General features: G+C 39.9%; 1 protein-coding gene and 1 pseudogene across 3 annotated transcripts in view; one reads left to right on the forward strand and one right to left on the reverse strand.

Moving 5' to 3' along the window:
* Window positions 1–11758: 11758 nt before the first annotated feature.
* Window positions 11759–23278, reverse strand: part of BCAT1 (branched chain amino acid transaminase 1) — a 106854-nt gene continuing 95334 nt past the window's right edge. For both annotated transcript variants that reach the window (XM_081249806.1, XM_081249805.1), the window contains one exon: window positions 11759–17910. In XM_081249806.1, coding sequence (XP_081105932.1) covers window positions 17869–17910 — 42 coding nt within the window. In that variant the 3' untranslated portion in view covers window positions 11759–17868. The remainder of the gene's footprint in view (window positions 17911–23278) is intronic.
* Window positions 21683–22273, forward strand: LOC308625153 (MARCKS-related protein-like; annotated as a pseudogene). The gene has a single exon. The product of its transcript is annotated as an MARCKS-related protein-like (transcript).

Below are 23278 nucleotides of genomic sequence, written 5' to 3' on the forward strand. Positions count from 1 at the left end.
CTGGGCCCTGTGGAATTTGAACTTATGTTTACTGCGCTGTCACTTGGACATTAAATCTTAACTGTCAAAATATTCTTCAAGGCAGAGAGAGGAGTTCAGCATGGTATCCCAAAATGTCTTTTCCATACTCTTTTTGGCAGCTCTGAAAGAAAATGTTGCTACTACTCTCAAAAATATTGTTTTTAAGATCCCATGGAAATTCACAAAGGGAATATTATATTTAATCTTTACCACAAGCAGAAATACTTATTTCTGATGGAAATAATATTAGACATGGAAATCATGGAAAATATTGTCTAAACTTTTATATTGAGTAAGAAATCCATCCTGTACCTCTAGAGTATTGTACACCTAGAGCAATCAGGAAAATGGCCAATGACTACCCACTGTGGAAATTGTTCCTTTCACAAATATGCTATGCTCCCAGGCAAACTGTACCTCTACACATTATCATATAAAACCAGAGAGACAAATTAATCTTAGGAGCTATTTGGAGGAAGATATCTGACCATACCTCACCCTCCTTCGCCCCAAATCACAATCCAATATTAACTCATAATCTTTTTCATTGGCTTTGGTAATTGTACCCTTTGAAGACAATCTGTGAATATGCATATAGCCCTTAGGCACTTTCATTGCCATTTCATCCAATTAACAGATAATTAAAAATGCTTTGTGTGAGTACCTTTTCCCCTTTCCTTTTATCACCAAAGAGTGAGCAGTGCCTGTAAGGATGAAGTGCAAGAAGCAGTCACAGCAGTGGGAGACGTCAGATGTATCAAAAGCAAACAGCCAACTTCCTCCCATCTCACTTTGTCACTTGACCCTCTAGGTTTGGGTTTTAATGATGAGCTATTCTCCTTTAACGAGTCAACTAGTTCTTATGGGACTAGTCGTGAGATGTTCCCAAAGTTTCAGTATGTTGCTAGAGTCATCCTCACGTAGAGTGTCAGGGACAGATTATTTTCAGAGCAAACGAGGACCAAATCATACTTACGGTTAAACTGGCGGCAAGACCCATTTAATGCTGCAACCAGTCTTTTCCACACTCATCAATGGGAGGAAAAGGTCATAGATAGCCTCAGGAAAAGGAATCTGACTAGATAGAATATTCAAGTAACTATATTTTAAGGGATTTTTTTCCCTATAACAACCAAGATGGGCTATCAAGTTAACCTATGATAATGAACAACTATCAAACCTCAACCTCCATCCAGGTTTATTTCTCATTCATGCAATGAGTCCAACATGGATCAGCAGAGGTCTCTGCTTCATTTAGTCTCTTGGGGCCCAGGATAATGGAGGCTTCTTGCTAACTCATGATCCCACTATCACGGAAGTAGGGAAAAGAGGTGTGCAGTTGACACCACCAATTAAATGCTTCCACTTGGAAGTGACACATGTCAATTCCACTCATATTTCATTGGCTGAAGCAAGTCACTGGCTAAGCTTAACTTCAAGGGGGCTGGAAATTGCAATCTTAACAGAGACCCAGAAGGAAGAAAACCAGAATATTTGTGAGCATATCTGCCTGTTCCCTGTGACTGACTCATAGGAGTTTAATAATACTGTGCAGTTTGATAATTTAGCATCTAGTGTTTTGATGCTATGTGAGTGACCCTGAAGGTCTATGATAAGATCTATTGTCTTGCAGGAGGCAGATATTTAGCTAAAGAGTTAGCTCTGTGGTTCCCCACTTGTCACATTCACTGTAATTCACAGAAAGTGATTAAAAACTGTGTCTCTTATAAGCATACTTAGTTGTCCCTTATGAGAACTTTTTATTGTTTTAGGAACTAAGAAAGGCTTTGTCTTCCATTGAAGAGGTGGCATGTTTCCAGTTGGGAATTAATTAGAATCTGTTGACCCTTCAGAGAACTAGGTTATAAACTTTGAATTAGCCCCAAGAGTTAACCTTATTTTCTTATCTGCTTTTAACCTTGTTTTCCTCCTTTGTAATTAATTGTAAAACAATGGTATTATATTTGTCCTTTTTATATACCACCTCAAGCTCTTTTGTGAAAGAGATGGAGAATGAATAAAGAATTGGAATTGAAACAAACAAACAAACAAACCTGTCATTTTCTTAAAAACAATCATTTTCCTGGTTGTGATGTTGTACTATAGTAATGCAAGATGTTACCACTGGGGGCAACTGAGTGAAGGATACAGAGGGTTCCTGTGAATTATTTCCTACAACTGCATGTGAATCTGTAATTATCTCAAAGTTAAAAGTTTTAAAAAAAATCTACAATAGGGGCTTCCCTGGTGGCGCAGTGGTTGAGGGTTCGCCTGCTGCTGCTGGGGGGGACGCGGGTTCGTGCCCCGGCCCGGGAGGATCCCGCATGCCACGGAGCAGCTGGGCCCGTGGGCCATGGCCGCTGGGCCTGCGCATCTGGAGCCTGTGCTCCATGGCGGGGGAGGCCACAGCAGTGAGAGGTCCGCATACCGCAAAAAAAAAAAAAAAAAATCTACAATAGCCTCCCAAAGATGGTTGACTGCTAGTGCTGGTGCTTTAAGTCTATTTAAAGGACTTGAAAATGTCAAGATTCTCTTTCAAACCAATAATTTAATGAAGAAATGCCCAATTTACCATACAATAAGATTCACTGTGGCAAAGACTTGGACCACAGTCAAGGGATATTTCCATGAATTACTAATAAAAAAAAAGACGCAAGATTTATACATAAAGAAAGTGAGTACTCACTTTGTCTCTTTCTTTTCCTTCCTTCTTCCTTCCCTCCTTCCTTCCTCCTTCCCTCCCTCTTTCTTTCTTTCTTTCTTTCATTCTTTTTTTCTTTCTCTTTCTTTTTCTTTCTTTCTTTCTTTCATTTCTTTATTTCTTTCTGTTCTTTCTTTCTCTCTCTTACTTTTTTTCTTTTAAAAGATACAATTAAATCCCTCTTGTTGCTAAAGACTATGGTAAGCAATTGGTAAGGAAGACAGAAAGGTGTCTGCCCACACAGTGCTTATGTGTTAAAGGAGGAGACAGTAAAATTGCAATTGTGATACATGCTTAGAGGAAATCTAATAGAGGGCTGAGATGAGATGAGGGGAGTGCGGATCCACTGTAGACGAGGTGGCCATCTGAGGAGATGGAGGAGGAGAAATAACTAGCACTGTGAAGAGCAGAAGAAGAACATGTGTGAAAGGCCTGGGAGAGAGATGGATCTGCATATTTTTGAGAACCCGGAAGGTGGTCAGTATGGCTGGAAGATGGTTGGTAAGGAAAAAGCAAAGATGATGTTGGCAACATTGTGGGCAGAGCAAAAGCCTAGTAACTCCAAGTGTTGTTATAGGTGATTGTCAGCTAGGACTGACATAATTACTGATATGTGTTCTAAATTAAACAAGTTTGTTGTTGAACTAATAAATCTTAAAGTAGTCATTCTTTGTCTCTCTCCTGTAGATACCACTACTGTTCCCATATTCTTCCATATTCAGTTTCCCAAGAGAAAGCTAATGAACAGGGACATTAAGTAATTACAAAATGGGAAAGAAAAGTTAGAATTAGTACTGTTGCAAGAGCCCCCCATATGTAAATAAAACACCGGCAACAGGAAAAGTCCACTTGTTGACACACGTAGGACAAAATATAGGTATATTATGATTCTCAGCGTCAGCTCTTTCCACTGGGATGGACACTCTGCTCCTCACATCTTTTCCATCTGCCAAAAATTCTGATAAATGTATTTATAACTTATTTATTTTATTATTAGAGCTTAGGCTAAAATACAATAGCCCTTGCAGAGATAAAACTATGACTTGAATTTGCATTAAAGACTAAAAGGCTGTCTTGGAGAGAGGTTACCTCCTAGGTATAGAGAAGGAATGGCAATAGATGAGAGGATTAAATTAAAATATTGAGTGGGTTAAACTTTAATGGTAATATTTTATTTACTAAAGTTGTGAGGTGGGTGCATAATGATAAAAGTATTAATCTTTATAATATTTTGGATTTTTGTATATATTCCTTAATACTTCCTTTATTAAAAGTAGATGATTACCTTCAGATTCTCTCCTAAGAGTAATTTTCAAGCAAATGAGCTCTTAAAAATAGAAAAATTAAAGGAGAGTGGAGGGATGGAAAGGATCGTGAAAAAGACTGAGTCCACTAATGACAGATCTCTCAGACTTGAGGAAGCTTAGAGCAAGAAGAGACTTAACGAGTCAACTAATGGCAGTCCTTTTTAGAGCAGTAAATCGGTTCAAGGTCACGGGGCCAGTTGGCGGAGCTGGTGGAGGAGATAGGGGGTCAGAGCCTCACGTCCAGAGCTCCTGACTTCAGTCTGTTGCTCAGCATTACACTACAACTGCTTGGAGTTTCCTCTTGGTTTAATCACTGGTGACACCAAATTTCATTTTAGCAACACAAGGACTATCTGGAAGTTAGAAGTAGACCTGTTATTTACCGCAAACTGGAGACAGTATCTTAAACGAGGATGAAGAGGGGTAAAAGGGACAACCACCATGGCTGAAAAGAAAAAGGCACTGAAGAAATAACTACAGTTGATTCTCCAGGGGGGAGTAAAGCAATGTAGGAAAAAGAGCATCGTATCAGGAAGTAAAAAAGGAATGCTGCCTGTAAGGACTGTGTCCTCTCCATTGCCCAGAAGGTTACTAAAGCTCATTGTCCAGGTGCAGAGTCTGAAGGCTGAGAGAAGAAGAGAGCTTTGAGAGGGTTTTTTAAAAGACCCAAAAGTTAAAGAGAAAAAATGAGGCACAGAGAGGAGAAATGGAGTTTCACTTAGAGAAGAATTATTGAACACTGAACACTAATATTCTCTCATTTTCTCCAGGGTGTAGATGTCTGTCTGTACATAGAATATGTATGAAAATGTCTTCATGTGGCAGCAAAAAGGATTTTAGACTTTAGAGAAAAAAAAATTCCTAACACGTTAAACACAAGAATGATCTTCTAAAAGGGCTAGCTGTTTCTTTTGCCTGTACTGGTTTAGGTGTAGTGCAGCCAATGTAAGAGTCACTTCTGGTCCACAGTAGAGCAAGAAACATTCTTCTGGTAGGAGCTAAACCTAACTGACTTGCCTCTCAGCACCCTAATTTCAGGTTCTAAGAAATCTACTACACTCAGAGCTGGGGAAGGAAAAGCCACTGGGATCCCTTGGGCCCAGCACTGCACCTGCACTGCTTCACAAGCATACTCCAGTCCCTCGGGTTATTAGACAACGAACTGTCACTGGCAGGGAACTTACTCTAATATAAAAGGAAGCAGTTATCCAGGTTAGTGTTCCAAGAAAGTTAAGAACAGCTGCAACTTGGCTGGGAATCTTGTTTATCTTTTTAATTGTGTATATATGCCCAGAGGCTCTCCAATGGCTCTAATATAAAGAATAAATGCTGTGTGGGAATTCAGTAATTAAGAGTCTCCTGTTGTTTCCTGTGTGGTAATTTTCACGGAGACCACTATGATAATTTACTCACATGAGGCTGAGATGGAACGGAAGTGCCAGGAGAAAACTCAGAAGTAATTAGCAATTCAGGAAGTGCATTTCATAATCAAACCTGCACATGTTGGGTTTTGAGCAAACTCAAGACTACCTTGAGTACAGTGATGTAAAATCACTTCGACTTCAGAACAAATGCCTTTGTTGATAAAATTGATTCTGTCTTTCAGATGAATGTTTTTCTGGGAACTCCCTGGTGGTCCAGTGGTTAGGACTCTGCACTTTTACTGCTGAAGGCCGGGGTTCAATCCCTGGTCAGAGAACTAAGATACCACAAGCCTCGAGGTGTGGCCAAAAAATATAACAATAATAATAATAATAATATGAATAATAATAGAGGGAAGAAAGAGGTATAACCTAAACAAAATAAAGAATATCTGTCTAAAACCAATAGAAAATATTTTAAAAAATAAACAAATAAATCTTTTTCTAACCTCACAATAGTTTCTCAGTAGTACCTCCATTTGATGTTTGCTGAGAAGTATTTAGATCAGTGTTTTCGAATGTGAATGTGCAAATGAATTACCTTGTTAAAATGCAGATTCCGGGGCTTCCCTGGTGGCGCAGTGGTTGAGAGTCCACCTGCCGATGCAGGGGACGTGGGTTCGTGCCCTGGTCTGGGAAGATCCCACATGCCGCGGAGCAGCTAGGCCTGTGAGCCATGGCCACTGAGCCTGCGCGTCCAGAGCCTGTGCTCCGCAACAGGAGAGGCCACAACAGTGAGAGGCCCGCGTACCACAAAAAAAAAAAAAGAAAAAAAGAAATGCAGATTCCGATTCAGTAGATCTGGGGAGGGGCCTGAGATTCTGCACTTCTAACAAGTGCCTAGGAGAGGCCCATGTCTAGTAATGATGCTTTGGGTAGTGAGGTTTTAGATAACTTCGAAACTCATCCAGTAGTTGTTTTAGATTTTAAAAGTCACTCTCTAAAAACAATAAATTAAATTAAGCCCAAGCAACAGGAAGCTAAGATGATTTTCAAAGCTAAATGCTTATGTCTCTGGGCCAAGAAGGAGCTCTTGCGAGTTGAGATCTAGAGCAAGCTGGCAGACAAAAACCATGCCAGGCAAGATGCCCCCTGATGGGGAAGATAGGGCTCAGCCTGAATTACCTTGTCCATGGGTTTTGGCAAACTCACGTCTAATCAAGGTCATTTTCAATAATGAATGTTTACAGTCTGGTTGACGGGGTCCAGCAATAATCATAATTGAGCAATAGGCAGTGATTTTGTTCCAAAGGAGTCAGTCTGGATGGAAACTGGATTAGTCTATGTCTAGGTAGGAAGAGACGATGTCCAGGCTCTTGAGGCAGTGGCTGGGCCCCGGTCAGATGGGCTGAGGCTGTGAGCAGGGTGATTCCTACAAAGAACTGTATCAGCGCAGATATCCAGTCAATCAGGATGGATGGACATGCAGGTTGAGGGTTAGGGAGAAAGCTTAGTGGGATCCAGGGGCTCATCCAAGAGACACCAGATGCTGGGATTAGGACAGCAAAGCTAATTTCATGCTTCTGAATTTCTGCTGTTAATGTACTAGCAGACCTGTTTCCAATTAACTCATGAATGAGGTGAGATTAAGTCTGCAGATGAGATGTCTTCAATACTTGGAGCTAAGTGGTGCTTCAAGAAAAAGTGTGGAGCTGACAAATATTATGTACCTCCTAGATGCTGAGCACTACACAGGGTGTTTAATACATACTACATAATCATATTTAATACATACTTGTCAATGTAGGCTGCATCTGTAAGATAACACATGTCAGCTGCTGTGCACTGTAGCACATTTTCTAGCACCACATGTGAGTATGTTAATGGGAGTTTCTTTTTCTTCTCTTATTTTACATCTTGAGTTTTGGTGCCAAGTTTTCTTTTTCATGTGAGGTTTTGTTTCTGCTTATATGATTGTCATTGTTATTTGCCACTGTTTACAATTATATAATATGATTGATTATATAATAGGATTAAGGGATTTTGCTCTGAGAAGATAGGAGAATGAGGAAGATGCAATCCTTTGAAGAGTTATTGGTCAAGTGGGAGAGGCAACTGTTGACATAAAAAATGATAAGTTCTCATAGTCACCTAGATGAGAGGGGAAGGATGAGAGCAGAACCATCTGTGGCCTTCATATGCTCAGCTGAATAGTAGCCATTCAAATCAGTGAATAGTCATGAGAATAACTGTTGAAGTGGGTCGGAATTATTGACATTAAAGAGAGTTTGCAGGGACTTCCCTGGAAGTCCAGTGGTTAAGACTCCAAGCTTCCACCACTGGAAGCACAGGTTCAATCACTGGTTGGGGAACTAAGATCCTGCATGCTGCTCAGCACAGCCAAAAAAAAAAAAAAAAAGAGAGAGAGTTTGCATTAAACTGGGGTGGAGGACTACTCTTGCAGAAAATGTAAACATTAACCTCGTGCTTATGGCAAAAGCCAGCCCAAGAAAAATACCATTTCTTCTCATAGGAAATATGAACTCACCTTCTCATGTGACAAAAACCAAACAGATGAGGAGCTATTTTGGATGTTCTCCGTCCCCATCACTTAACCTCATTTGGCTTCTTATTACCTTTAAATTGCCTTGTCAAATATCACTGGAGAAGCAGACCGATTGGTTCTCTTCACTCAGGAGTTTACAAAGACTGTCTTGCAAAATACAACTTTAATATATGGGGAAGGTAGGTAAATAAAAGTCCAGACAACTACAAAGATGATTCCTAAATTGAGTGTGGTAGTGAGAGCATCCGTAAGTATGGGGTTGGACCTGGTGGCCGTGCTGTGTGAGGTCAGCAGGGTCCAGATGACTCCATGATGACCCTTGTACCCTAGTGGGTCTGTGAAACTGATTTCTGCCACCAAGATGACTGCTCACCTGACAAAATAACCCCATCCCTTAATTATACCAAAAAGGGAGTTCTTACCATCTACTTCCGGCCACATTGCATTCTAAGGACATTGATTCAGGCAAGAAACACTAAGCTAACAGTATTTTATAGGGTATTTCATGACCCAACACTAAAAAATATTTCCCTCACTGATGCCTGAAATTTCACTGGTGAGGTCTGCCTTCATTTAGTCAGTTTGTGTTGTATAACGTAGCTAGTCCTGGAATTCTGAACAAACTACCACCGGTGCCTTATGCAATGAACAATTTTCTGAAAGCTAGGCATGGCTTAGGTAAGACACCAGAGTCAAAAAGAAATAATATAGCACATGATTTTCTTCCTTAGAAGAGGGAACCATAAGTAAGAGTGTTAAGAATGTTGTTTTTGGGGCTTCCCTGGTGGCACAGTGGTTGAGAGTCCACCTGCCGATGCAGGGGACGCGGGTTCATGCCCCGGTCCGGGAGGATCCCACATGCCGCGGAGCGGCTGGGCCCGTGGGCCATGGCCGCTGAGCCTTTGCGTCCGGAGCCTGTGCTCCACAATGGGAGAGGCTACAATAGTGAGAGGCCCGCATAACACAAAAAAAAAAAAAAAAAAAGAATGTTGTACTAGTCAGGGTTCTATAGAGAAACAGAATCAATGTATATAGAACCTATATAATATTTATGTATAATATATAACATTATAATATATAACATGACTTAAGGCCTTCAAATGATTGGATGTGGCCCACCCACATTAGGGAGAATAATCTGTTTTACTCAAATTTTACTGATTTAAATGTTAATCACGGACTTCCCTGGTGGTCCAGTGGTTAAGACTCGGCACTTCCAATGCAGGGGGTGTGGGTTCAGTCCCTGGTTGGGGAACTAAGATCCCACATGCCACATGCCACAGCCCAAAAAAAAAAAAAAAAAGTTAATCGCATTAAAAAATACCGTTTGCACAGCAACATCTAGGCTAGTGTTTCACGGAACAACTGGATACCGTAGCCTAGTCAAATGGGCACATGAAATTAACCATCATGGTTATATTCATGTGGAACATGAAACAATTTGTATTTCTAAAAACTGAAAACACCTGATTACTTCTCAATAATTTTACCAACCACTGCTTAATGGCTTTTATCTCCAGGCTTGAGCAGATTACACGTTTCTAACTCACCTTATGCAGTAAGGGGAGCTAGATGATGCCACTTGTCCTGTGGCAAGTATTTGCACCCTGGACCTAGGACGTTTCACCACCCCCACCAGGCCTAGAGGGAGCGGCTGATCCCAGCTTCTTCACCAGTATATGGTGAAGTATCTATTAGCCCCTCTTTCTTTGTGTTCACTCTCTTATTTTTAATCAAATCTCATCAGCTTTACACATGAACTGTTGTAAGCGTGTAACAATATTAATTCATTAATCTTTGTAATGCATGAGGTTGGTACTACAAGGATATCCATTTTTTCACCCATTTAAGTAGCTAGTTGAAGATCAAAGGATCAGTTGGTGGCTCTTAACCATTACTTGTTAGGCAACCTGCACAGCAAGAGGTTTTGTTACATCCAGCTGTGGCTTGGAGGATGCCAGAGATTAAAGCATGCACTACCTCTGCATATCATTATCATGGATATCAGTGAGAAATGTTTACTAGATTATCGTAACTATCTTGAAAACAAATGCGAATTTAATCTCTTTTAATTCAATCAGTTCAGTTTAAAAACAGGTATATTGCATTTAGGATACAATCAGCCTGGATCTTGCAACTCTAAAATGTTTTCATAAGTGAAGCTCTTGTGTTACACTCTACCCACCTCTTTAGGGTTGTAATTTTTCAAAAGTCCTATTGACTTCCTGATGACGACCTTTGGAGAGAATGAACCATGGGTTTCCATCAAAACTATCCTTGCTGCCTAAAGACATAGCTAGAGAACAAACCCAGTGATGATTCTTCACACACAGAAGAAGAGTCTACATGTTGGCTGTGGGTTTGTTGGTTACAGGAGTGTGACTCTACAAGTCGTCACAATTTTAAAGAGTGTCAGGCTACCATAGAACATTTCATCTAAAGATATGATGGTGGGGTGGGAGGGAGGGAGATGCATGAGGGAAGGGATGTGGGAACAGATGTATATGTATGACTGATTCACTTTGTTATAAAGCAGAAACTAATAAAAAATATATTTAAAAAAAGTAGGAAAAGGGTATTACAGTCAGGCAGCTAATTAATAAAAATAGTATGATATTTTTCTAAAAAAATAAAATAAAATAAAAATAAATAAATAAATAAATAAAATTGTATCAAGTATTATAAAAAAAAAGATATGATGGTGTCAAGCACCTATGAAAGGCCATGTATGTGGAATCAATTCTTGATTCAAAAAATATGCTTAAGGTCAAACCAAATCAATGTAACAGAAAAATAATTACAAAGGCTGAAAATTGCCCCACTCCTGGTTTTTTTTTTTTTTTTTTTGGCTTCTGTTAGTAAACCCACGTAGAAGAGACACTTTCTACCCTGAAGGAGATTGCTGTCTCATCTGATAAATCATATCAGCTCCAGTGAATGTATGTCATCACCCGCAGGAATGACAGGTCTATCTTTGTCGCTCTTGTGGGATTTGAGCATTGACACTGGCAGAGAACTGGACTAATAACCTTCACCTGGACCTTCCAAACTCTGCAGGTAATTTCTTGATAAAGATCTTGATAAAGGCCAATATTTTCACAGGTTGACAGGGTCGGGAGAAGAGGGTCACTGAGCACTTTGACACTTTTAAGTTCAGTTTACAGTAACTCCTTGAGAAGCCTTAGGTTTTGCTGCACTTGCAATTGTTGGGACAAATCACAAGAAAATGAATGAAATATGTGACCCTCAGAGATATTGCATCTGGCTTTATTCTCTCAAAGATATGTGCTTATGAGAGCAATTTATACACATCACTGTTTGACGAAAAGGGCACATCATTGATGTTCTCTGAGTTTAAATCGAATGCCTTTCACTTTATATTGTGTGTTTTATTCTAAAGCCACATATGGGTGTGTGTTGTTTCATCAGTGAGATTCATGACAGTGAATGGGAAGAAGTCATCCATTCCCCTTATTCTGCTCAAAATGCAAAAGACAAAGCTAAATTTTGCTAAAGACGGATCCATACCAGGGGAAAGGACAACTCTTAAATGCCCATTGAATTTCTTATCCACATGTTTGAAAATATGAGACATATTTAGACTCTAGCCAGGGGTATGGGTTCAGGTCTTTCTGGTGTGCTTAATTCCTTCTCTCTCTCAAAGTCATTTTGGTTTACAAACACCATACCACATTTACATCCCATGACCAAAAACCTTGGAACATCAAAAAAACGGTAATGGAGCATTATTATTTTATGCATTCAACAATGCTGATTTCAAGAGACTACACACAAACAGGAATCCTTGAAATTGTTTTATTGATGACAGAATCAGTGTATAATTTGATGAGGATTTGATGAGGAACCTGTGAACAATAAAGAATATGTCCATTGCCAGCAAAATACAATTATTCCAGGTCCTTTAGACATTACAAATACAGTTCTTTCACACCAGATGGTTCATATGTAACAAAGCCATTTTAGAATGCTTAATTGTGCTTCTACAAAACCTTCAAAGAATGAGGTAGTTTCATTTACCCACCATATTTTCCACATTTCCATTATTATGCTTTCAGTGAGCTTAAATCCTTTTAACATAATCTTTAAACAATTGCTCATGAGAGCCAAGGCTTATTTATGTTTATTTCTTTCTACTTGATTATTCTTTAAGATAATCTCAAGAATCACTACACAACCAGAGAAATTTGAGACAAGCAATGGCTGGGGCTTTTTCATTACAATCAGACTTAGATGCAAGAGAACACATTCTAAAAACTCCCTAGTTAAGCTGGTATTCTCCCATTTCTAACTATAAACTGATTTAAAAACTACTTCCTCACACTACTTTTCTCTCAGCCACCATATCAAGTAAGCACAGATTCTTCAGCCTAGGGGGTTAGGCTCCATTTATTGGCTAACTATGGGATCATGCATTCTTTTACGTCAACAAGGGACCATCTGCAGAATTTATAGGTGCATACAGATTAGCCAGCTTATCTTTAAAATTTCATTCACAATCTACTTACTGCCATATTCTTGAATACCATCACTCTTCAAACACTTATCAATGAAGCAGAAATTGAGGCAGGTTATTTGTTTCCTTTCTCGACCCTGAGAATGACTGTAATGACCATTGTGAAATTAGCTTGAGGAAATCGCAGCATGTTGTACATTTTAGTTAAAAGCAAAATGATAATATTCAACTAATTTCCAAATCAGTTAACCTTCACCAAGGAGAGGGGGATGGTGGCAAATAGTATTCCCAAGGGGAAAAAGAAGTCACAATCTACTCCTTGCCACTTATTCTTTTATTCAGTCTCAAGAAGCTTCACAGATCTTAAAATGGTTGAAGAAATGACATAATAGATCTTATAGACTATGCAATTATAAAGTCTTAACCATATTGGTAGTAATCTAAAGTAGTTCCCATGTAACATGACCGTTAGATCATTATCTCAAGATTATCTGATAAGCTGGCCACTATATTTAGTCACTTTCTAATTGGCACTATTTGTACTTGGCACCTGTGTTGAAAGCCGAAGATCCCAATGGCTGGCAGAATAAAGAAAAAGAGCTCTCTTGGACAGCACAGAAGCAAGTTCAACTTTTTGCCTTTCTTTCTCTACTACCATTTGTTCTTCCTCTGACATCTTCTGTAGTTAAAATTGTCTCCATTTAATGATGGGTAACAAGGAACCTAGCCATTGTGACAGTGGACATGTAGAGAAAATACATGTCAATGATAATACATTTTAATTCATTCCCGTATCAGAGCTCACAATTTTTACCATCCCAACAGGGGGTTCCATAGGTAGAACATTATGTAACTCATGTTTTAGACCTTATTAATTAGTATGTGGTATGCAAAACATACTTTCAGACAGAAAGTATACAAAGATTACTTAAAACTTCAATACTTGTATCCATCAGATTTTAAAGACCACCTCATTTACTAAGACTGAATTTCATGCCTTTATCATTCACTAAAGCAAATATGTTTACATATATCTGATCCCAGGGAATTATTTACCTCCAAACACTTGATATATTTCTATTCTATTGATATGTTTCTTTATCACTTCCTCAAATTAATATCCGAGAAGTTTTTTACTATGGTATGTATACTGAAGATGGAAAATAAATCACTTTCTTCTACCTTTGTATTTTTAAAATAACTTTCTGGCAATGATAAAAAAGAATCTCTTTGCAATACTTTAAATGGCCTTTCTTTCAAAACCTCAAACTGTGAAAAACTATTGTATTAAAGTTAAGTCTTCCACCTGCTATTTTCTGAGTAGCTGTAAGCCATCATTTTCAAGCCAACAGTCTCAACAGTTTGATTCATAATTGACATCTTCCAGAAAAAGTCACTCTAGGAACATTTTGTTTATTTCAATAATACCTGATTTTGAGTTTAAGATCAGCAAGGATGCTGTAATTTGAGGTGTTCTTTTGTTAGATGTACCATGACAACTTAACATCGCTCCAAAAGAATGCAGTTAACAAATGTATCAGGTTGGCAGTAAACAGTAAACCCGGAGGTAATTCACACCAAGAACCCCTAAATACTTATCTACTGAGTAGTTTCCCACGAGAGGAAAGAAAGGAATGGAAAAAAAGGACATTATTTCTTTTAAAAATGAGATGAAAATGTTTATTGTGATTTCTTGATAGCACACCGATAACAGAGGTGTGCTCTGGCCTTTGTCTCCTTATCATCTAACTGTATTAAATATTACTTTTATACCTAAAACTTCAAGTAGGAGAGTATAAACTCCATGGGGGTAATGTCTTTATCCTACTTATTTTCTAAAACTAACTTTCTAGTCCCTAATGTGAGTTGTGTTAGACACATATTTGTGGGTACTCGATCAACACTTATCAAGTGAACTGATCCAATTAATTATAATCTCTGTGATCTTTGTCAATTAATAAGTAATGATTATTGAGAGAGTGGCACTCTGCCTCCTCTTGTGAGGAGATATCTGGAAAACAGACAGCTGAACAAATTCTACTTGTGGCAAAACAAAGTGATAGGTGTTATAAACATCTACTAAAATTATGGGCCAGGATTACTATTTATAACTTAAGTTTTTGCATATCCTAAATCCACATTAAAGGAATAATTCTTTGATCCTATTTAGAATCAGGACATGAAATCAAAGAGCCCTCTTACAATGTTTCTCTAACCCCTGTCTAAGCTTTAGTGCATCTCATGAATGTTTATTGCTCTAAATATTTTAGAAAATATCACTCATTGAAAGGGAATGAATGTTGTCGTTTCCTGCTTAAAATAGATTTTTCCCAATCATAAGGGTAAAGTGAACATACAATTTTAAAAAGGAACTTTTAAAGGAAAAAGAATACAGTGATTGAGCACAAAGTGGGAATGGGGAAAATAAATAAGCTTATGTTGGCAGCTAATTTTATAGCACAAACTCCCTAAAGCAGAGCTGAAACCGAAGCTTTAATAAAAAGTTCCTACAATTCTTTTGACCAAGGTATACTCATTAATTGCCTTTAAGTGCCCCAGAGTACTCTGATTTCAGGAAACTAGATATGATGAAGAGTTTTCACCCAGGATGTATATAATGTAGGCTTCCCAGATCTTCAGAAGGGCTGACATTGTCAAGTTATATAATCAATGTGACATTGCGCTTTCTTGCTACCTCTGATCTTTTTTTTTTCTCGTAACAATCTTTTGAGAAAAGAATAAATGGTGTTTACCAGGTAGAAAAAAAAAGTGATTCCCTAACAAGTTTTCTCAGTCATTTATTCCTCTTTCCCTTTTACTTTTCCTCTGTACTTTTGAAAGTAAAGGTTTTATTAGGTATTACTAGTTTATTCAGTCCTGCAGGTTCTGGGGAGCACGATACACATCCCTGAAATGGACTCTTCTTTTGGTGTATCATGAGTTGAATCCTTGATAAATGACTGTAACAAAGAAAATTCCTAATAGCGAATAGCTTTAGGAAATGCTCAGGTTTTGTCTAATGCCTGAAAGCTTCGTTTTAAAATCTTGGTTTCTACTGATGTGTTTTGAAAAAGGCTGATGAACTTGGTCTGAAATGTAAAAACTGAAAAAGAAGTGGAAGGAAGAGAACACGCAAAATAAGTTAATCATTATCACTTTAAGTGCCACTAGTTCTGTTTATATTCATGCACATGTGAACTGCTGAATCCCATTTGATCAACCCAATTAAACATTAACTAATTGCAGCCAATTATGCAAATATCAGCAACAATATTAATTTGTTGATCTTTTTGAGCAGATTAGCCTCACATGTTCCTAATGCTAGCCTATCTTACGCCTTAAATGATCAATTAGTGTTACGATAACTAAGTCTTGAAGAATGGATAATTGCCTAGTTACAATGTGCCACTCTTACTGTATTAATCCACTGCAATTAAACAAATAGTGCACAAGGAAAAAAGATGTGCAGATGTTCCCTTTAAATCTATTTAACAAGTTAGTGTCAAGGTCAATTTCCTGTCTTATTACTTAAACGAGAATGGCAGATTGTGTTCTCTGTTTTAGGAGACCTTGTTTCTTTAAATGTATATCCTTCATCTTCAGAGTCTGGTAGAAAGGGCTTAAAATGCTCTTAAGGTTTGATGAAAGAAATCACACAGACATAAGGTCAAGACATATTGTTCTCCAACTCTTACAACGAACATGTCTTGCCATACTAAATTCAGAGATGCAAAGTATAAAATGTATTTGTGGCAAATAGATGATTTCCATCTCTCATAGGAATGTTGAGTCTGGTTATTATGGGCTACTTGACAGGTTAGAATTACCTTAAGTCATTTCTAGCCTACAATATTGAAAATGAGGTCCCAGGATTTAGCCAAGGCAAATGTATACTCTCAGAATGCTACTTGGTGAACAAATTTGTGCAGAGGATAGTTAAAGCACTTCAGCCCTACCTAAAAAGAACAGACTCTCCCAAGACTTCAGATCGCCAATTAAAAGCCCCCTAAAAGACATTTTTACCATTCCTTTTCATTTTATACTTCCCTCATTTTCATTTTACTGTTCCTATCTAAGAAGACTCTATGGCCAAAAGTCTTGGAAAAGAATCAAAGCCCCACTTGCCATGTGTTGCTAAATGCCTTAAGGAAAGTTTTCCAGCACAGCAAAACTTTTAGAATTATTTTCCTTGCTCTGAAAAGAGGATGAAATATGATCAGCAAGATGAAAGTTATTAGGACTAAAGGAAACCAACATATAATGTCTGAGAGTTGACCTTCCAAGGGTAAATGTTTTCTATCAAGATTTGACCTTCCCCTAGGTAAACCAGGATACAATTTTAACTCATGGCTCCTAAACAAGGAAAATATCATCTATAATCACTCTCCCTGTACCCTAACCATGTGCTTATCCAATCCCCATTCAACAGAAATGAGCATCTATAAAACCAGAGTATAAAATCCAGAGTATATACCTCTTTGCTTTCTATCAAAAAACTAAATATGATTTATTTTGTATTTAACACAACATTTATGTGTTTAACATGAAACATATATCATTTCCATTTGGTTGGTATGGTATCACTATCTCTCTAGAGCTATTACTTTAATTCCAAGACAGTCTTCAAATAAAGACAATATGAGGTAAATACAAAGTCAGAATCAATCACAAATTCTAATAAAGAGGTTTCACAATACAGAAACAAAGAAGGTACACTTCTATAGAAGGTACATGTTCATTCATTCCTTGTTATGTGCCAGGCAGGGGAATAAAAGATCTATAAGGCACAAGACCCTCAGTCTTGTAGTGAAGCCTGACTGCTGATTACAACACAATGTGGAAAGGGCAGGGGTGGGCCTTGCTAATGCACCAGGAGAGCCTGGCGCATACCGGGACATCAGGAAGGAGGGAGCGATTTTCCCTAAGACGGACTTAGGGGACCTGGAAAGAAATATGAGGGGAGGAAATCCAGTTTCTCCAAGTCTTGATTTAAAAAAACAAACAAACAAACATTTTCTGAGGATGCAGATGTGTCGCAGGAAATGGTACCTATGAAATTTACTCAGATCAGCTTTCAAACACAAAAACACTCACTTGGTTGAGGAGCAGAACGTAACTTATGCTAAAGAATAAACACTTTTTTATCTGATTGAAGTACCAAGGGAAGCACTCAGGTTATGGAGGAAAAGTCTACGCTTAGATGGCTTCCATTCTCATCTAGAAAGAAGGTAAGGTAAGCTTCTAGGAGCAAGTTTATAAACTACCACTGGATGACTGCAATTCATCTTCTCTGGAATGAGGAAACAATTGCCCTGGTAACACTGATAATACAAACTACATTATGCACAACTAAAAACAGGTAGCCAAAGAAATTTCTCATAATTCAAATGCAACCGTCTGTCCCCAGAGCACACAACTGACAGCCTGTTCTTTTCCATTCAGGATACTGTGATTGTCCAGTCACTCTCTTCTCTTCCATACTACAACAAAAGCAAGAAAACATGTTTCAGTGTAAAAGCTCATAGCGCAGGAACAGCTTATAAATAAACTTCATGATATAACCAACGTTGTACAAAAGGTTCCCTTCTGTTTCGAACATTAAAAGCATATTCACATTGAAAATAAGACTATGTGCAAACAAATACCTGGAAAGAATCACAAATTTTATAATTATTGTGGAGCTCAGATTTATAGCTGGTATAGGTCCCTTACATATGCCTTTTCATTGCCATTCTGTATTTAGCTTCTCAGATCATGTCCCCTTTCCACATGAATTGCCTCTTTAGTACTAATATAACTTGAGTTGAAATGAACACAAACAACAGAATTCCTGAACTGGAAAGAACATTAATGACCATCTAGCATGCAGGGGATGAGCCACATAAGTGGGACTCTGGATGTCACTTCAGAGCAATTCCACTTCTACTGGTTTTATATAGTGGGATTCCAGGGAAGGTTTCATTTGTAGAAAATTTCAATGGCTTAAAAATCAAGTGTGAAGAGCAATGAACTTTTAAGCCCAGCTTCTCATTTAAGGACACTGAGCCTCAAGGAAACTCTTTAAAAAAAAATTTTTTTTTTTGAAGTATAGTTGATTTACAATATTGTGTTAATTTCTGCAGTACAGCAAAATGATTCAATTATACATATACATATTCTTTTTCATATTCTTTTCCATTACGGTTTATCACAGGTTTTTTAACTTTCTATTTTTTTATTTTATGTTTTTTTTGGCGGTACGCGGGCCTCTCACTGTTGTGGCCTCTCCCGTTGCAGAGCACAGGCTCCGGACGCGCCCACTCAGCAGCCATGGCTCACGGGCCCAGCCGCTCCACGGCATGTGGGATCCTCCCAGACCGGGACACGAACCCGTGTCTCCTGCGTCGGCAGGCGGACTCTCAACCACTGCACCACAAGGGAAGCCCTTAACTTTTTATTTTATATTGGAGTATAGCCGATTAACAATGTTGTGATAGTTCCAGGTGCACAGCAAAGGGACTCGGCCACATATCCATGTATCCATTCTCCCCCAGACTCTCCTCCCATCCAGGCTGCCCCATAACATTGAGCAGAGTTCCCTGTGCTATACAGTAGGTCCTTGTTGATTACCCATTTTAAATGTAGCAGTACATCACAGGATATTGAATATAGTTCCCTGTGCTATACAGTAGGACCTTGTTGTTTATCCATTCTATATATAGTAGTTTGCATTTGCTAACCCCAAACTCCCAATCCAGCCCTCCCCCACCCCACTGCCCCCCTTGGCAACCCCAAGTCTGTTCTCTTCTAGGAAGCTCTTAATCACAGCCCAGTTCTGCCTCTGTGCAATGCTATTCCTTCTACATCACAATGTCCATGTGCTGGGTGCCTCTTAAAGAACTTTGAAGACCTCAGAGAGGACTTCCCGGGTGGTGCAGTGGTTAAGACTCCATGCAACCAATGCAGGGGGCCTGGGTTCGATCCCTGGTCAGGGAACTAGATCCCACGTGCATGCCGTGACTAACATTTCGTATGCCACAGCTAAGGAGCCCAAGAGCTGCAACGAAGGAGCCTGCCTGCCGCAACTAAAGATCCGGCACAACCAAATTAATTAATTAATTAATAATTTAAAAAAAAGACCTCGGAGAACAGAATCTATCAAATTGGTAAAAAAAAAAACTGGAAGCCAGGAATGGGTCCGCCTACAACCTTCTGGTTTACATGAAAAGGAGAATGAAGGGAGCCCAATGACTATAAGTGACTTGCTTAATCCACATCAGAAAGGGTTGCCTAAAGACGGTGGCCCCCCACTGTTGACTCTGTTGATTAATGATGAACGCTGGATAAAACATTCCCAAATTCTGCCTGATTTATAGATGGTGGCAACACAACTTAGGGGTAAGAGCAATATATGTTTTATTTTTCTTATGTGGATTCCCATTAATACATCAGACACTTTAGTCGTTAATAATAATTAGGCGTCAGCATATTGACATTTTAGCAGATCTTGTTACAAAACTTATGATTCATGACCACCATAATTTCATCTTGAATCTCACCAGTTAAAGTGAATTTGCTTTCAGTTAGTTGTTTTAGTTTTAAAAACAGTCAAGATCAATTTTCAATACAATGACAGTCATAGGCTGTGTAATTCTATGAACCTGCAGAATATGTGTTAAGGTTTATCTCTCTCATCCTATAATTTATGCTTTTATGTAAAATCATAGCATTCTGAGATGTATCCAAGAGATGTGATAATACAGGTAATTCATAATATCTAGACCTAGGTGGTTAACAATCACCTTTCATTTCAATGATGGATAATGTCATTTAATTTTCCAAGGTAAAATAATTCAGAGTAGAGATGACAGATTTTAGCAGGGATAGAAATTTTTCCTCAAGAGGTGTCCAGAGAAGCAGGGGCAAGAAAACACTCATCTGCATGAGCCAGGCTGTCCTTATACCACTGGCAGTGTCGTTAACACAACCATAGTGGCAGTCCCACACCTTTAATGTTTGCAACGCAGCAAATCAATCAAATCGAGCCTGTAGGATGGTACTTTGAGTCCACGTGGAAGGCTCAGTGTGATGCGCAGAATTTTTATCTTTTCATCAATTCCAATTAGAACACTGAACTAAAACATGACTAACGACAAGCTTATTACTTGCATTCAATGCATGCATGGCACATTTTACAAGGCCTTTGCTAAAATACTTTCTACATTCAGCAGAAAATTCTTATCAACGTAAAAGGTGAATCTTCACATCAGGTACTTACTCTCCACAAGGCCAAAACATATATAACCAGCATTGCTCACCAGGTAGCATTTTGCCATCTTGGTTCTAAATCACATTCGATGGCCATGCAAAGCTCTGTGATCCCATAATAAGAGGAGAAGTGTGGATAGGGGACAGGGAGGGGCTGGGAAGCTGGTCAAGGGACTGAGCCATCAAGGCAATCTGGAATGTTTACCAAGTCTGCACACAAAAGGGGTGGGGCTCTTTAACTTCCAGAACTAAAGTCATCAAGCTGTTCCACTGAAAACAAAAAAAATACAGTAACAACTAATGGTTATTTATTCTTACAAAGTCGTAGCCACTGGTGGGAAAACAGATTTTTGAAATTCTATCTGGTGACGTGCAATCAACACAGATCCTGCTTCTATCCCATTCGGCTTCCCTTATTTTAAACTGTTGAAGATATCCACCTCTGGGTCTTGGCAATCACTCCTCCCACTTTCTGGAATGGTAATAGCAGCACTGCTAGTTGGTCAAACATGCTACCCTGATATTTAAGACTTGGGTTCCAGCTTTTATCTGATCTTGACAGCAGTCTGGATGTGTATCTCACTTTGAAAAGACCTAAATCAGATTCTCTGAAGGTTTTTTTGAAAAATAATTTGACATTATTTAAGACCTTCCTCCCATCTCTTCTCAGAATGTGTTAATATGCAAAAGGCAACACATTTTTACTCTTTAGTACTTGGTTGGTGTGTCAATCACCCATTCATTCCTTTATTTAAGAAACATTACTGAGTATGTACTATGGCCCAGGCCCTGTACCTAATACTAGGTTTACCAAAAGAGAATAAAACAATGCCCACCCTCAGACAACCACAGAACAAAGATAAGTGTGTGACTAATTAGAACATAACTTAAAGGTCAGATGTGGGGCATCCCGGCGCGGAGCGGGGCTGCAGCTCGGTCTCCTCCGACAACCCTCCCCCTCAGGCGCCATCCCTCCACCGGCCAGGCCCACCCGACCCGATCGATATGATCCACTGCGGCGTGAGCCCAGGGCAGCTCACAGGCAGCCAGAGCTCCAAGGCTCCCCGCGGCGACGTGAGCACCGAGGAGGCAGCCGGCGCTTCCCCCGCTCAGGTCAGCAGACAGGAGGACGGCCACGCGAAAAGCCATGCAGACTCATCCCGCAAAGGTGAAGCGAGCCGCCCCCCGTGAACAGAACAGAGGAGGCAGCCGGGGCCACTGGCGATGCCATCGAGCCGGCACCCCCTAGCCAGGGCGCTGAGGCCAAGGGGGAGGTCCCGCCCAAGGAGACCCCCAAGAAGAAGAAATTCTCTTTCAAGGAACCTTTCAAACTGAGCGGCCTGGCCTTCAGGAGAAATCGGAGGGAGGGGGCAGGGAGCATCCGTCTGCCTCGTCACCCACAGAGGAAAGGCAGGAGCAGGGGGGTCGGTGCCTGCGGCGAGGAAGGCACTGCCCAGGGAGCGAAGGCTGCCGCCACCCGAGAGCCAGGAGCCCCAGGCCACTGGGGAGAGGCTGGTGCAGGGCCCGGGCGCACAGCCATCCACCGCTGGGGGCCCTACACCAGCGGGCGGGCAAAATGAGTGGGCGAATCGCTAAGCTGCAGAAAACTGCGCTGTCCTTGTGGTCACTGCCTGGACCTGGTGCCCTGGCTGCCTTCCTGTGCCCAGAAAGGAAGGGGCTGTTGCCCCCTCGCCACGTTCCCTCTCCTCTTCTCTCTCCTGTGTATTCTCCCATCATCCATCTGGTCTTCCCCTTAAGGCCAGTTGAAGATGGTCCCTTGCAGTTTCCCAAGCTGGGTTAGTGATGTGAAATGCTCCTGCCCCTGTCCCTGCCTCCTTCCCTGTCCCCACCCGTGCAGAAGGCAGTTGCTGGTTTTCTTCCCCAATTCTTTTCCAAGTAGGTGCTGTTTATTCCCCAAATCCCTGAGCCCCATGTACGGGTGGCTATACTCCCAAACCCTGAGTGGCCAGCCTTCCTCTGTTGAGTTTTTGGTCTCGTGTTGTGTGCCTAGTGGCCCCTGGGCTGGGGAGGACACTGCCCCTGTCTAGGTTTTTATAAATGTCTTACTCAAGTTCAAACCTCCAGCTTGTGAATCAACTGTGTTTCTTTTTTGACTTGGTAAGCAAGTATTAAGCTTGGGGGTCGAGGGGAGATATGTGATGTGAAACAACTTCTTGTTGTCTTTTTTTTCCCCCTCCCATTGTTGTAAATAACTTAATGGCCAAACCCCAGATTTGTAATTTTTTTTTCCTAACTACTAAAACCATTCTCTTCCACCTGGTTTTAATGTAACATTTGGAAAAGGAATAAATGTCATCCCATTAAAAAAAAAAAAAAGGTCATATGCGATCATCCCAGGGGCCACGGAAGCTGGAGGATGAAGCAGCACTTAAGTGGGTGAATATGTGTTTGTACTGGGGGAAAGGGACGCTGTTCAAGAGACTGAAAAGATTCCTAAAGGATGTGTCTCGAAGGATAACCATCACCTTATCAAGTGGAAAAACTGTAGAAGATACAGAAAGGCAGAAAGGAAGCAGCAGAGAGCAGAGCATATTGGACGACAGAGAAGACCCCAAATGGCAGCGGCAAAGGTGAATATGA

The sequence above is a fragment of the Mesoplodon bidens genome (genome assembly GCF_964165515.1).
Source record: "Mesoplodon bidens genome assembly, chromosome: 11".
In the NCBI taxonomy this organism is placed as follows: Eukaryota; Metazoa; Chordata; class Mammalia; order Artiodactyla; family Ziphiidae; genus Mesoplodon; species Mesoplodon bidens.